This window comes from Urtica dioica, chromosome 7 (assembly GCF_054948205.1).
Source record: "Urtica dioica subsp. dioica isolate 48M chromosome 7, U.dioica_male_clone48M_v1_H2, whole genome shotgun sequence".
In the NCBI taxonomy this organism is placed as follows: Eukaryota; Viridiplantae; Streptophyta; class Magnoliopsida; order Rosales; family Urticaceae; genus Urtica; species Urtica dioica.
Genome location: NC_142762.1, coordinates 42,564,006 through 42,580,362, shown reverse-complemented (window position 1 = coordinate 42,580,362; position 16,357 = coordinate 42,564,006). Strand labels below are relative to the sequence as shown.

Genomic DNA, 16,357 nt, shown 5'->3' with positions numbered 1-16,357 from the left:
TTCATAATACGATTTTTTCCCATTTATCGTATGGTACAAAGGGAGATATATGTCATTAAGATGAAATGAGATATCTAATATTTTTGAAAACTAAAGAGATAAATTTCGTATTTTGATTAAACACATATTTTTAGAAACTGAAACGATAAATCGTGCATTGGGATTAAAATATGAGATGTTGATGATATTTTCAATATCTCAAAATGATAAAACAATAACTATTTATCACTATTTTTATTTATTTATTTAGAATTAGAAGTCTGAAAATTATAAGGAGGACTACTTATGTTCTCCGGTTATGATAGTGAGGAATACTATTACTCAATGGAATTACTTTTTCGAGCAAAAAAAAAAATGGAATTACTTTTAAGAATTTTCTATATTCAGAATTTCGTTTGTCTTTTGGATAATAATAAGGATCTTTTCTTTTTTCAGGCAACCAAAAGTACATTTATTATATACGGCCATAATTTACCCGTTGGCATAGAGAGAAATGTTCAAACACACTCGGCGTGAAGCTCCAAAAAATAAGTAACGTTAATTTCTTCCAAGCAAAAAAAAAAAAAAATTAAAAAGGTAACATTAATCTCGTTCCTATTACGACACAGCTTCTTATCTTATCATTATCATTATGAGCTTATTAAAATCACACGATTAGTTGACATTACTCATCTACGTGAAACGAAGCCCCAAACAACGAAACAAAAATAAAAGAAAGCGACCCATTATTTCACATAATGGCATGTCTTTCTTTCACTCTCACACAAACAAACCCACACAGTAACTCTCTCAGAAGAAGTGGAAAGAAAGAAAGAAAGAAGAGAGAGAAACATGGGGAGAGAGAGAGAGGTGTAATGTTCGCAGGTCCTCGTAGCAGAGCCGTGGCAGAGGATTTTTTTAACTTTATTCATGAAAATTATAATAATATATCTCTCTCTATATATCACTCTATCTCTCTCTCTCTCTATATCTGCTACACAAACACAAATACTCTCTCTCTCTCTCTAGTCGTTACAGTTGTATTTTACAGGCCTAGTATTGCCACAGAGGCACAGAGCGATGTGATTGAACGACTAAAGTTGATCATGATGGTGAAAGTGATGATGAACAACAACGCCAAAAAAACCTAAATATTTTACTCCAAATAAATTCAAAAAACGAAGATTTGGCTTCGTTTCGGTTCATTATTTCGCTCACACCTAACCTACCTGTAAAAGCTGAGACGTGAAAGGAAAAAAAAAAAAAAAAACTGTCGGCGAGTGAGAAGCTAAGCGTCTTCGTTTTCGTTTGATGGTGTGAGAAACAGCGTTCATGGCGTTTCGCACCGAGCTCGTCCTTCTTCTGTTTCTGTTCACCGCATTGGCGAGCCTCGCTTCCGTGGATTCGGACGACGGTGAGTGATCGATCTCGGTGCTTGTGCGAAGCCGAGTGAAGCTTTTCAAACTGTTTGTAGTGTATGTGCGTGTGTGTTGTCTAATGATTTCGCGAGTAATATTGGTTTTCATTTTGAAAAAAAGGAGCTACACTGTTGGAGATAAAAAAGTCATTTAGAGATGTTGACAATGTGTTGTATGACTGGACGGACTCGCCATCTTCAGACTTTTGTGTTTGGAGAGGAGTCAATTGTGATAATGTCACCTTCACTGTTCTCTCACTGTGAGTTTTTGCCTATGTTTTAGTCTTTCTTTTTTATCCTTACAATCGACTTTTTGCGCTTTTTTTTTCCTCTGTTAATTACATGTGTATATACGTATCTGTTTCAGCAATCTATCAGGGCTCAATCTTGAAGGCGAAATATCACCTGCAATTGGGAATCTGAAGAGCTTGCTATCCATGTTAGTGATTTATTATCCCTCTACCTAATGCCGACGGTTATGGTTTTTATTTTTTATTTTTATTTTTTTAGGAAACGATTCATCATTGTTTTTGTCTTGTATTTTGGTTCAGTGATTTTAGAGGAAATCGACTTTCCGGGCAGATCCCGGATGAGATTGGTGAATGTTCTTCCTTGACAAAGCTGTAAGTTGTTATCTAGCTATATTTCACTCCTATTTTGACATTTGAAGCTTATTAGCTTGTTTTTCATCTTGATAATGCTTGCTTATTGGTGTCGTCAGGGACTTGTCGTTTAATGAGATATTTGGAGATATACCTTTCTCCATTTCAAAGCTGAAACAGCTAGAGTCCCTGTAAGTTTTTCACACTTCAAAAGCTTGATCTGTTATCCCAATAAATGCAGTTATTGGTTTGTGTTACTTAAATAAAGGGGTAGTGATTAAGTTTGATATGAATGGCATTTCAGAATCTTGAAGAATAACCGGTTGATTGGGCCTATTCCTTCCACTCTGTCCCAGATTCCCAACTTGAAGATTTTGTAAGTTTATCTTCCATATATATATATATATATATATACACACACATCAGGCTCACTAATTTATTTGTTTAATAAATACAGTAGTAATTTTTTTCATACCTTGATGAAATTGTAATTCTGGCTTTAGAGACTTGGCGCAGAATAATCTCACCGGCGAAATTCCAAGACTCATATACTGGAATGAAGTTCTGCAATATCTGTGAGTGAATAATTTTTTACCTCAAAAATTAAAAATTCTTTTTTATATGTCTTTTAAATTTCAGCTGTCTTCTAACTCCTCCCTTGTTATAGTGGTTTAAGGGGCAACAACTTGGTGGGTACTCTATCTCCGGATATGTGCCAGTTGACCAGTATGTGGTACTTGTAAGTGACATTTCAATTTTTTATTTTTATATTAATAATAACAGGTTGTGTGGTACAGTTTAACAGTTTTTATTTGATCTTAATTAATCCTAAACTTCTTGTGCAGCGATGTAAGAAACAACAGTCTGACCGGTAGTATTCCCCAAAACATAGGAAATTGCACCGCCTTCCAAGTTTTGTAAGTTTTTTCACTCTCTGAGATCAAATTTCATGGTCTATCGATCGATCGATAATCTCAATTGTTTATTCGCGGGTTTGGCAGGGATTTGTCCTATAATCGGCTGACGGGAGAGATTCCTTTCAATATCGGGTTTCTTCAAGTGGCGACATTGTAAGCGCTTATAATGTGGTTTCTGTTATGATTCTGAATTTCGTATATATCCCTTTTTTTCCCCCCCTTAGTTTAGCAATTGTGTTTGCGTTTGTCAGATCATTGCAAGGTAATCAGCTCTCAGGCTACATCCCGCCAGTGATTGGTCTGATGCAGGCACTTGCTGTGCTGTAAGTGCTCTGAATTTATTTGACCTAAACTTTGAGGATTCATGATAAAAATGTGCGGTATTGTAACAGAAATATGAAATATTGAGTTCTCTTATTTTTTGTTGTTGTTGTTGTGTTCAAACAGAGATTTGAGCTGCAACATGCTAGCTGGACCGATTCCTCCTATACTGGGAAATTTGACATACACCGAGAAGTTGTAAGTTCATGTTTGGTGGTTTCTTTTATATCAACATGTGTATCTCTGTTGAATTTTGATGCATATCAAAACTGTCAGCTGTTATGTTTTATCAGAGATAAATATACGTAAAAACTAGACTATGGTTGTATCTGATAGAATATTAGGGAGACCAATAGAATGCTTCCATAAAAAAAATTTAAATTTTCTGATTTTAGGTTCTGAAATTCTCAGGTATCTGCATAGTAACAAGCTGACTGGAAAAATTCCCCCGGAGCTTGGAAACATGTCGAAGCTTCACTATTTGTATGATATTTTAACCCTATTTTATATTATTTTATATTATATGTATAATTAGAAATTCATAAAAAAAATGTTCTGTTTTTGGTCTGTTTTTGGTTATATTATATTACAGGGAGCTCAATGATAACCATTTATCAGGGCAAATACCCCCTGAACTTGGGAAGCTTACCAATTTATTTGACCTGTAAGTTAGGCTTCCATGATTTTAATTCCTTTTACTCGCTGGAAACTGAGTGTAATGATTCATTGTCCTCTCAGAAATGTTGCTAACAACAATCTCGAGGGGCCTATCCCGGAGAATCTTAGTTCGTGCACTAATCTTAATAGCCTGTAAGCTCATCATACACCTCTGAATGTTACATTTCTTTATTACAAATTTATTTTGTCCGTGTCTAAGTTAGCTTGGTTGTCAGGAATGTGCACGGGAACAGACTTAATGGAACTATCTTGAGTGCTTTGCAGAGACTTGAAAGCATGACATATCTGTAAGAGAACAATGCAGTTTCTTTTTCATGTCAGCATTTCCATTATGTCAAATTCATCTAAATTTCGCAACATTTCAGAAATCTCTCTTCTAACAATCTTCAAGGCCCTATTCCGATTGCCCTATCTCGGATTGGCAACTTGGATACGCTGTGAGTATTTTTTTTGTTTATATATAGTTAACAGCAATCAAGTGTGTTTCTCATTTAAACGAATTTTCAAATCTCAATTGTAAATGTGCTCATATTACAGGGATATTTCTAATAACAAAATCAATGGTCCGATTCCTGCCTCTCTTGGGGATTTGGAACATCTTCTTAAGATGTGAGTGTTACTTAACTGTTATGTATACATGTTCATTTATCGTTCGCATTTGCTGACCCTTTTTTATTAATGTGGCAGGAATCTGAGCAGAAATCATTTATCAGGAGCTATACCAGCAGAGTTCGGGAATTTGAGAAGTGTTATGGACATGTATATAATTCTCTTTCAAGTCGTATACTCTATTTAATTTCCGTTTAATCGATGGTACTTAGTTTTCATTCATCTCAAACTCTCGTTTCACGTGTTTGCGTTGCAGAGATCTTTCTAACAATCACCTCACGGGCCCTATACCTCAGGAACTGACTCAGCTGCAAAACATGTTTGCATTGTAAGTGAGATTGGTGTTCTATTTTCCGCACTGGTTTTTTTATTATGATAAAGACTTCAAGGTGATTGTTAATCCAATATTGTGGGTACAGAATATCATATAAAGAACATATTTACCACATGCCCAAAAAAAAAAAAAAACTGTTGGTATTAAATGGCTTTGTAGATCGAATATCGTATCTGGCTCTGGTTATTCATTGGTTGTGAAAAATATTTGACTGGAAATCAATAACCTTGTTGAATAGTTTTATGTTATTGCAATTTTTTTTCTTCATATGTATCATTTAATCATGAATGTCTTGCTGCTGATTTTACAGGAGATTGGATCACAACAATTTGTCCGGGGACGTACTGTCCCTGAGCACCTGCCTTAGCCTCACTGTGCTGTAAGTTCACTAGTAAATTAAGTTTCTACTCTATCGTCAACGTAATTCATCCTTGTCATAATATTCTACCTGAATCCACGCAGCAATGTATCTTACAACAATTTGGCGGGCAATATTCCGTCAAGCAACAACTTCTCGAGGTTTTCGCCCGACAGGTTAGAAAATCTTATACTAATATCTTTCTGACCATTTGTTTTGTTTATTTTACGCGCTCCTTGCTAAATGTGAAATTGTTTTGTGAAGTTTCATTGGGAACCCCGGTCTTTGTGGCTACTGGCAAAGTTCACCGTGCCACGCTGCTCGTCCAACTGAGCGTGGTAAGTAACAAACAACAGTAATATAAGCTCAAATTTGATCAGTTCTCAGCTTCTCATTTCGTGTCCCGTTTTCTCCACGGTTCAGTGACGATCTCGAAAGCAGCTATCTTAGGAATCGCTCTCGGTGCCTTTGCGGTTCTTCTCATGATCTTAGTAGCAGCTTGCCGGCCCTATAACCCGGTGCCTTTCCCAGATGGCTCGCTCAACAAACCTGGTGCGAAAGTGCTTATTTACATTCTTGCTATTACAGAGGTGTTTTTTCCAAACTAGTATTCAAGGCTTTCTAATATCATGTTGTTGCGTGCTCTTAAACAGCTGTGAGCTACTCGAAGCCAAAGTTGGTGATTCTTCACATGAACATGGCTCTTCACGTATACGAGGACATCATGAGGATGACGGAGGATCTAAGTGAGAAGTACATCATCGGGTACGGTGCTTCGAGCACGGTCTACAAATGCGTTCTCAAGAACTGCAAGCCCGTGGCGATCAAAAAGCTCTACTCGCAGTACCCTCAGTGCCTCAAGGAATTCGAGACCGAGCTCGGGACCGTTGGGAGTATCAAGCACCGGAACTTGGTCTCCCTCCAAGGCTACTCGTTGTCCTCGTCGGGATACCTTCTCTTCTATGACTACATGGATAACGGAAGTCTCTGGGATCTCCTCCACGGTAACGGTAAAACAATCGTATTTATTTTGTATATACATTACATTTCAGATAAAAACTTTGCATATTCTTCGATAAAGTGATACGAAGTTACAAGATAAACCCAAACATTCGAGAGACTTGGAGCTCTCCCAAAAACCTAAGCTTCTCTCTAATCTAGTTTCCGTCCCCTCAAACAATTATTTCTAACGATTTTATTTATTTATTTCATGTGTGATAATAGGGGTTTGATTTAGTTTTTATGTCCAAAATTCATAAACTTTATAACTATTAGCATTTTTAAATCAAAGAACCCTTGAAGCTAGTCAAATCCTCTTAAACACCTCATGTAACCTTTTTTTTAGTGCAATGAGAATTTTATAGAAGTTTTTAGTTTTAGACTTGAAAACTTAATTTGAACTTATTATTAGCACACGTAGACAAAATAAATTAAATTTATCTCTAATCTCATATTGTAAACTAACGTATCACTAGTTACTATAGCTTATCAATGAGAGAGTTTTATAAGTGTATAGTTCTAGACATAAAAACTTATTTTGAACTATTATCACACGTAAACAATATAAATGAGATATTTTTTTCTCGTCACATATTACAAACTAACGAGATTCGTACACTTTTTTGGGTCAGGCCCTATGAAGAAGAAAAAGCTGGATTGGGTTACGCGTCTGAAGATAGCGCTCGGGGCGGCCCAAGGGCTGTCGTACCTCCACCACGATTGCAACCCTCGGATCATCCACCGCGACATAAAGTCGTCAAACATTTTGCTCGACAAGGACTTCGAGGCCCACCTCACAGATTTCGGGATCGCGAAAAGCCTGTGCGTCACAAAATCGTACACGTCGACATACGTCTTGGGAACGATTGGCTACATCGACCCCGAGTACGCCCGCACCTCAAGGCTCACCGAGAAGTCCGACGTCTACAGCTACGGCATCGTTCTTCTCGAGCTTCTCACCGGCCGAAAAGCTGTTGACAACGAATGCAATCTCCACCATCTGGTTAGTCATCTTTCACTAGCACTTTGCTCCCGAAACGTCTTAAAGCTTTTGGTTTTTGTCATCCAAAACCCACCTAGTTTTAGATGTGAGCTAAAATTGCTCGAAATCAAAATGTTCAAGCATTGCACCCCCAACATCTTTAGTCCAAAACTATGCTATTTTCATAAATCATTTATGTCCCTCATATCCAATGCCGAAAGCTCGCCTTATTTGTTTTCATTCCCGAAGCCACGAAACCAAATGTTCATTTAAGCTAAAATAGCCCCCCTATATATTTACTTTTTTAGTCCAATTTTATGTTTCTGTTCCTTCATAAATGTCCCTCCTAAAGAAAATTACCGGTCTCCGATGCAAAAAAAAATAAAAAATCGCTTTTTATATGTGCGAAGATCCTGTCGAAGACGGCGAGCGACGCGGTGATGGAGACGGTGGACCCGGACATAACGGCGACCTGCAAGGACCTCGGGGCGGTGAAGAAGCTGTTCCAGCTGGCGCTCCTCTGCGCCAAGAGACAGCCCACGGACCGGCCCACGATGCACGAGGTGACCCGGGTCCTGGACAGCCTTGTTCCGTCTTCCGATCCTCCGGTCTTGTCGGCGGTCCCGGCGGCGGCCAAGGCTCAACAGTGCTACGTCGACGAGTACGCCAACCTCAAGACGCCCCACATGGTTAACTGCCCTTCCATGAGCACCTCCGACGCCCAGCTCTTCCTCAAGTTCGGCGAGGTCATTTCTCAGCACACCACTAATCGCTGAAATCTAAGTAGCTTGTTGAACAAGCTATCTATATATATATATTTATCAATTCAAATGAATGAAAAAAAAAGGTTAGTAGTAGTTTGTATTGTAGCAGTACTACTAGTAGTAGTAAGCAGCAATAGTAAAGCTAGTTTACGAGTTACGTGTAGTGCTGGGAAAATGTGCATGAAATGAATGTTTGTCTTTATTGTTCGTCTTTTTTATTTCTTTTCACTATTGTAAAAAAAAAACGTAAAATTGTTTTTGAAAAGAGAGTAAAAATTTGGGATGTGTACATGATGATACAAATGTTGAATTATTGGTGGGGTCAAAGAGATGGGAGGGTTTTAGTGTATAGGCGTGACCACTCACTCAGACTGTGTTGTCATAGCAATAATGCCACTGCGCTCTGCGCGGCTCTGCTCTTTAAGTCTGACCGTGGAGCCTTATCTGTACCGTATTGCAATGTCTGTTTCTTACCATAAGATACCATATCGTTTGCACTTTTTTTTTTTTTTTCCTTGGGTTTTTACCTCCTCTTTTACCCTCGCCCCATAAATGTTTCGGCCTCTTCCATTTGTTAATGTGTTAAACTCCTATCTACCTTTTTTTTTTTAATATAAAAAAAGCACACTTTGTTAGAAGATCTACGACTTCATCTTTTTATTACAAATTATCTCTTTGTTAAATAAGCAACATGAAATGTCAGAAAAGCAGCAAACTTTTCAAGATTATAATTCAATAGCAAGTTTTGGTGATGTGGCAATAATACCGAATGGTAGTTGTACTATTTTCCATTGTATATTGTATTTTTTTTTATAAAAAAAAGTATTAATATGAAATTACTTTCGAACTTAATTAATATCTATACATATTTTTAGTAACTAATTTTCTTACTTTAATTCTTGTTAAAAATGCTTAAAATTATAGAGAGCATCTCCAATCAGAGTGAGTTTTTTACACCAAATTTTAGTTTTGCTCAAATGGTATCACACTATTTTAACAAATTAGAATATAAAAATATAATTTAATTTAACTTAATTATCTATGAATTATATATCTAATCCAAATATGTACTTTAGTTATTATAATATGAATAGATTAGATCATAATAATGCTAAAAAAATTGATGTAATTTTTACACCCAATGAGTAATGTTGGTGGAGACTTCATTTGACGTAAAATTTACACGATTTTATGAAGTTTTGATGTTACCATTAGAGCAACTATACACCATTTTATGGAGTGTTTGAGTCTCATTGGAGATGATCTCACCACCACAAGACCACGTCTTCCCTCTTCTCTACACCCAAACTACTACATACATTGTTCCTAAAAAAATCCTGACTCAATCGCAACTCCCTATCTTCCTCATCCCGTTCCACCATGAACATCCTCGAAATGCTTGACTTCAACCCACACAACGCCATTGCTGCAACGTCTCCTTAGTCTTTTGTGGTACCACTAGTCCCAGACGATGACGTGGATGAGTTTCTTCATTTGTTCATGACAACATAAGAAAGGCGCATTAAGAATTTTCATGTAAAATTCCATGAAATGAAATTAATCTTTAAGGCCCAAAAATCTTATTATGGCCGAGTGGAATTTGTCATCATATGAAAATGTCAAAAAATTATTGATATTCATTTCGTCCTATGTCCAAAAAGACAAAACTACCCTTTAGACAATTTTCGTAAAACTTGTCTCGTTCTTGTTTTGACTTAGCTTCTAGTTTAACTAATCCTACTTAATATGATTTGTGACAGTGACCTCATGGATCCAAATGAACAAAGCTTGAGCTAATGGTCAAGGATTTGCAAAATACGTCGTCGGGCAACGGGTCGTTTAGTTCGGAGGAAGTTGCTTATAGGACGTGGAATTAGCGGTTCTTTAAAGTAAATGATGCGATGAGTATGAACTCGATCCAACAAACGATTATATTTCTACCAAAATATGTGGTCATTCTAAAGATTTTTCTCTAAGAATATTGGTTGCATTAATTATAAAATTTAGTTTTAAGAGTCGTATTTTCTTAAAATACCGGGTCCAAATAGCACAAAGAAGTGGGCCCAACACGGTATTCGGGCCCTGGGTCCAAAGAAGCAAGCTCGACAAGGAGAATAAGCCAAAACACTTGGTATGTGCCCATGTCGAATCATTGGACCCTGACAAGGAGGTCAAAGTTGCTTGTCTTGAAGATCGGCTCCGGTAGGTACACAAGGGGCTTGAGCCGTACTAAGGGTTTGACCTGCCAGATAGACCCTCTCTACATCAGGATCTAACAGCGATCGAACCCATGATCCCTCAGCTACTCTGCACAGGGCTTTGTTACTTTTCTATTTTGGGTTATTCATACGTCTAAGTGAAAATCACATCTAGTAGCGTGTTTTTTGCAAAAACGATCGATAAACGCTTAACCTTACGAAAACAACGAATTTTAAATGTGAATTGTCGTTTTTGCCCTTGCTTTATTTATTTCTCTGTTGATCTTAGGTTTTGTTTCGATCATGACTTCTTTTGTCACGCTAGTTATCGTTGTCCAATAAACTTAACGTATACATATACGGTTAACATACAGTATAAATATATAATTTACTCAGTAGCATATATATAAAATCTTTATCATATATATATATATATATATATATATATATATTATCAAATACGGGTTATTGTATACATTATATTGATTATGTGATACTGCATACAATACAATAATAATGCGATTATTGTATAATGTTATCGTCGGAGTTACAATGATGGCGAAGATATAGTATATTATATATTAATAATATGATAAGTGTATACTGTTAGCGTCGAAGTCACGGCGATGGCAGATATATAGTATATTATATATTAATAATATCATTATTGTATACTGTTAGGGTCGGAGAGGAACGTCGGAATCACGGAAACGGCGGAGATATTATATGGGTGTATACAATATACTAATAATGTGATTATGTGTACTGTTAACAGCGAAGGGTCGCGGATTATGTGATAATGTATACAATATAATGATAATGTGATTATTGTATGTTGTTAGAGTTAGATAGGAACATCGAAATTACGGGGATGATGAAGATATTGTATATAATATACTGATAATGTGATGTTATTTAATAGTTTACAATGTGTAAACTCCATGTTAAGGCCTTTCTCTCCTGAAAATTTTATATCGAAAACTGACTCGATTGAAACGAATCTGACTAATCCAAGAAAATGGAAGGCAGTTTATGAGCATATATGTGCATTGGAACACTATTCGTCAAATGATTTCGAGAAACATGCTCTTTTTAGTCACTCTGACGACTTCGATTCGATGATATCGAGATGCTCTGACATATGGAGTTGTTTAATGAAAAATAAGTCGAGGAACATAAAATATGGCTCTCTTGAAGTACATATTACGATTTTGGGTGACGAAACTAAAAGGTAAGTTATAATTTTATTGTGTAACTTTTTGTGATTTTTTTTACTCTTTTACGCAAGAGAGGCATTCCACTTGTTGCGAAAGCCGCTGATAACTTTTTAAACTACGATTGTATAAGAGGTACATGGTATATCTCTATCTTGAATTAGAAAAATAAATAGCAGTTATTTCACACTTTGTTTAAGAGACTTAAACTCTCTCTACAACTTCCATTTTTATTACAAATTATCTCTTTGTTAGATAAGCCACATGAAATGTCTGAAAAACAGCAAACGTTTCAAGATTGTAATTAAAAAGCGATAGTTTTGGTGATGTGGCAATAATATCATATGGTAGTTGTACTTTTTTTTTAATGTATTCTAAAAAAAAAATCAGTATTAATATGAAATTACTTTCGAACTAATTTAATATCTTTACATATTTTTAGTAACCAATCTTCTTACTTTAATTATAGTTAAAAATGCTTAAAATTATAGAGAGCATATCCAATGGGAGGTAGTTTTTTACACCAAATTTTAGTTTCGCTCTAATGGTATCACATTATATTTTAATTACCAAATAGAATATTAAAAAAATATAATTTAATTTGACTTGATTATCTATGAATTATACATCTAATCCAAATATATACTTTAGTTATTATGATATGAATTGATTAGATCGTGATAATGCTAAAATATTTAATGTAATTTTACATCCAATGAGTAGTGTTGGAACTCTACACGATTTTATGAAGTTTTGATGTTATCATTAGAGTAACTCTACACTATTTATGGAGTGCTTGAGTTACCCATTGAATGGTCTCACCACTACGAGACCACGAGCATTCCCTCCTCTACACCCAAACCACTATATAATATAATGTTCATTTGCTTATACCAAGCCCAAAAGTTACTTAAAAAAAATCTACCAAACACTTTTCCTTGCAATAAAATAAAGTGCACAACAATGCAAAACTAATTGCAAAAGATAACGGCCCAAAGTTGATGCTAAATCCATATGCAATAAAATAAAGTGTACAACCATGCAAAACTAACTGCAAAAGAAAACGGCCCATAAGTTGATGCTAAATACATAGGGATTATTCCTATTCTATGACCTCCACAATGATTTTGGACCAAAATCAAATAAGTTCAATTTAATCCTAAACTATGACTATCTATTTTCTTTAAGTACAAAAATACCCTCAATAACTCACTGTGACTTTTTATTGACATTAATACAAATAAGTTTCAATGTTTATTGACATTAATTTAAAAAAAAAAAAAAAAAAAGACCAAACAAAATCCATAACAACTCAGTTACACACGGCAAAAAAAAAAAAAAAACAGCATACACGGTCAAGTCTCACGGCCAAGTCCAAAACACGTCCAAAAATCAGCAAATCCATGGTAAATTCATCCAAAATTCGAAAACAGCCCAAATCAACAACCCCAAGCATAATTCCAAACACAAAATCGACTCACAATATCAACAATTCTCAAGATTATCAAAACCCCCAATTTCTAATGAACATACCCTGATTTTTCGGCCAAAATAATCAAAATAATCTCCGACGCTGAAGCTCCTGGGAACGACGGTCATGGCCGCCGAAGAGCAGCCCATGGCCATCCCGGCTACGGCGACCTCGAAGTGTCCGCCGGAACAGCCCGTCATGGATTCCGCGTGGAATTTCTGTGGTTTTTAAAGTTAAAAAATCAAAGAAAAAACGATTCTCGGGATTCTGGATAATTTTGAAAAGTTTCTGAATATTTCTGGGTTTTCGTTAAAGATTTATTGACGTTGATGTCAATAAAAATGCATATTTATTGACATCAATGTCAATAAATCTTCAAATGAATTTTCCAGAATCGTTGAAGATAAATCTTCAACGAAAACCCAGAAACGTTGAAGATTTATTGACATTAATGTCAATAAAAATGCATATTTATTGACATTAATGTCAATAAATCTTCAACGTTTCTGGGTTTTCGTTGAAGATTTGATTCTGGATAATTTTGAAAAGTTTCTGAAAATTTATGGGTTTTCGTTGAAGATTTATTTACATTAATGTCAATAAAAATGCATATTTATTGACATCAATGTCAATAAATCTTCAACGAAAACCCATAAATTTTCAGATTTTTCTTACCCAATTCCTGTGAAATTCACTATCCTCGGTGGGTTCTCTTCCTTTCCCGGCGTTCGCTTCCCGGTCGGTCTCCACGGCGACGCGCGGCGTTCTCGTCTCCTCGGTGGGTTCTCTTCCTCTTCCTCCGCGAGCTCAACTCCGTCTCACTCTCACTCTCTCTCTCTCCCGAATTCTCGTTCTTCTTCTTCCTCGCTCAACTCGGCGACAAACCACGAGAACCCCAAACTAATTTTAGGGGTTTGAAACCCCCGTGATAAGCCTCGACGGAGTTCTTCTTCTTTTGGACGCAAGAGAGAGAGAGAGAGAGAGAGAGAGAGAGAGAGAGAGAGAGAGAGAGAGAGAGAGAGAGAGATTTTGAACGAAGAAGAAGAAGAAAAGAAACGCAGAAGAAGAAAAGAAATAAAGGATAAAAAAAGCAATGAGAAAAAATTGAAAGAAATAAAAGGATAAAAACGTAATTGTGTAAAAAAGCAAGTCATGTTTTTGGATTAAATTAGAGATATTGGATTTTGGTCCAAAACTATTGTGAAAGTCATAGTTTAGGAATAATCCCAAATACATATGACTTAGTGTTTGTAGAGAACTTTAACACTCCGTATAGTTAAGGTGTTCTAAACTTCTAATAGTAATACCAAAAACTGGTAAATTTTTTTTATACCAAATAAATATTATTACAAAAAATTCAATGTAATACTATTCATTTGTCATAAACATTACGCTAAATATTTTAATATTATTATAACTTAATAATTCGGATATATACGAGATTATTATTTCATAAAATATGACTTCTTCAATATTTTAGGACCAAAATTCAATAAGTCAAATTTAATAAAAAGGTATGACTTTCTTATATATGTTAGTACAAAAATACCCTTAATGAAATATCATTTTATTTTCTTTTGTATTTAATTTTGTTATTTACATAATGGTTATAAAAGTAAAGTTAGAGATAATTTTTTGTTTGGAATGTGAAATTATAAAAAATGAAATATTTGGGAAATCTGACAACAACAAAAAATAATGGTTTGAATAATCTGAAACTCGTTTAAAAATTTATTGACATTTTGTATTTTTATTGACATGAATGTAAATAAATCTTCAAATAATTTTGGGAAATTATTTGAATCTTATTGAAATCGTTGTCAATAAATTATATGGATGTCAATAAATTTTCAAAGAATTTGAATTATTGAAGATTTATTGACATCCAAAAAATTTATTGAAAACGATGTCAATAAATCATCAAAGACTTTTGCATAATCGTTTGAAGATTTATTGATATTCATGTAAATAAAAAGGAAAAATATCAATAAATCTTCAAACGAACTTCCAAAATTTTCTAACCAATTTACTTATTTATTTAATTTTTTTCTTCATATTTCCCAAAATAATAGATATATACGAGGCTTTGTAAGGAATATAATCGTGAAGCACGTTGATATAGATATAAATCGTTCTCTCTCTTTCTCTTCGCCTACACGCCGCTTCTTCTTCTTCTTCTTCACCGAAAATGACAAACAAACACCAAAACCCAAACCCAAACCCTAAAGTTAAAGTCATGACCAATGAATCTAAACCTCACCAGTAAATGGAGAGAGGCTCGAAACGAGATTTATTTCGAATGTGTAGTTGTTGATTTTTGTTTGGTTTGCTTGGAATTTTTAATCCACATCCAGATTTTCCAAGTTTCCCAAAACAAAACCAAAAAAATTGTATTGTCGACAATGTCAATAAAACAGATAGATTATCGACGACCATGTAAATAAATTAGACAAACGAAATATAAAAGAAAAATAAAAAAGATATTTCATTGAGGATAATTTTGTACCAACAAATATAAGAAAGTCATACTTTTGGATTAATTTTGATATATTGGATTTTGGTTCAAAAGTATTGAAGAAGTCATAATGTATATTTTAGATTAAATGTGTAATTAATAGACAATTAAAATAAATCATTTAACTAAAAGTATATTCTTAAAATATTTTATATGATATAAAATATAGTGTAATATCATTGAAATAAAATAAAAATTTGACGTAAAATTATATTATATTTAGTGTAAAATTATATTATATTATATTTAGCACCAGAGAGATGATCTTATTACATATGATGGAGGAAAAAAAACCATAAATCCCTGAATTATTATTATTTTTTATCGAACATAAATCCCTGAAATGTAATAACGGTACACTCTTTCTACGGGGTCCTTACAAATTTGTGGACAACAATGAACTGTTGAAAAGGTATGCGCTTTGGTTTGTCCACACAATTGTGAAGAGGGATATCCTTATTTTAATATGTTTTTATTTATTTATTATTGTTGTTAGTTATATCTTTAGATTACAGAAGGCCATATTACATAGTATACAAGGTCAAATGAGTCGCAATATCGCAAGTAAAAAAATAAATAAAAGAAAGCTTTTCTACAAAGCTCTGTATATGTGATATCGACTATGTATATATACATACATTCTATATAGTTTGTGGTTGACAAAAATATTTGTTGTATATAACGAGCTTTAAGGATGAACAAATCTTCTATAATCGCGAACCCCATTCAGTTACAAAGATATGACAATTCTAAAAAAAAAAAAGAAGATGATTTCACGTTGTTTTTCTCATAAAGCAACTACTTCTTTTTATTCAACATTTAATTATCAGGGCACCTTTGAAAACAAAAAGATTGAAAATAAATAATTCGAACGTTATATTACGAAATATTTGTTATCCAATTAGCTAAATGAGTTTTCTTACCCAAATAAAGTTCAAACGATCATTAAAATCAAATAGTATATGTTGCTGGGCGGCAAAACAAGGAAAATAAAAGAAA

The 16,357-nt window shown here is 34.5% G+C and overlaps 1 protein-coding gene across 2 annotated transcripts; it reads left to right on the top strand.

Moving 5' to 3' along the window:
* Positions 1–725: 725 nt before the first annotated feature.
* On the top strand, positions 726–8,167 carry LOC149391781 (Leucine-rich receptor-like protein kinase family protein). 2 transcript variants are annotated; one of them, XM_089619127.1, is made up of 27 exons: positions 726–1,393; positions 1,518–1,656; positions 1,764–1,835; positions 1,948–2,019; positions 2,118–2,189; positions 2,303–2,374; positions 2,502–2,573; positions 2,666–2,737; positions 2,844–2,915; positions 3,000–3,068; positions 3,167–3,238; positions 3,363–3,434; positions 3,648–3,719; positions 3,829–3,900; positions 3,975–4,046; positions 4,130–4,201; positions 4,280–4,351; positions 4,452–4,523; positions 4,602–4,673; positions 4,780–4,851; positions 5,168–5,236; positions 5,320–5,391; positions 5,480–5,553; positions 5,639–5,767; positions 5,869–6,225; positions 6,847–7,217; positions 7,607–8,167. In XM_089619127.1, the coding sequence occupies exons 1-27, from the start codon at positions 1,312–1,314 to the stop codon at positions 7,970–7,972; spliced, it is 2,952 nt and encodes a 983-aa protein (XP_089475253.1). In that variant the 5' UTR covers positions 726–1,311; the 3' UTR covers positions 7,973–8,167. The 2 variants fall into 2 exon arrangements, with proteins under 2 accessions (XP_089475253.1, XP_089475255.1); XM_089619129.1 differs by having other exon boundaries at positions 727–1,393; positions 5,869–6,219.
* The last annotated feature ends 8,190 nt before the right edge of the window (positions 8,168–16,357 follow it).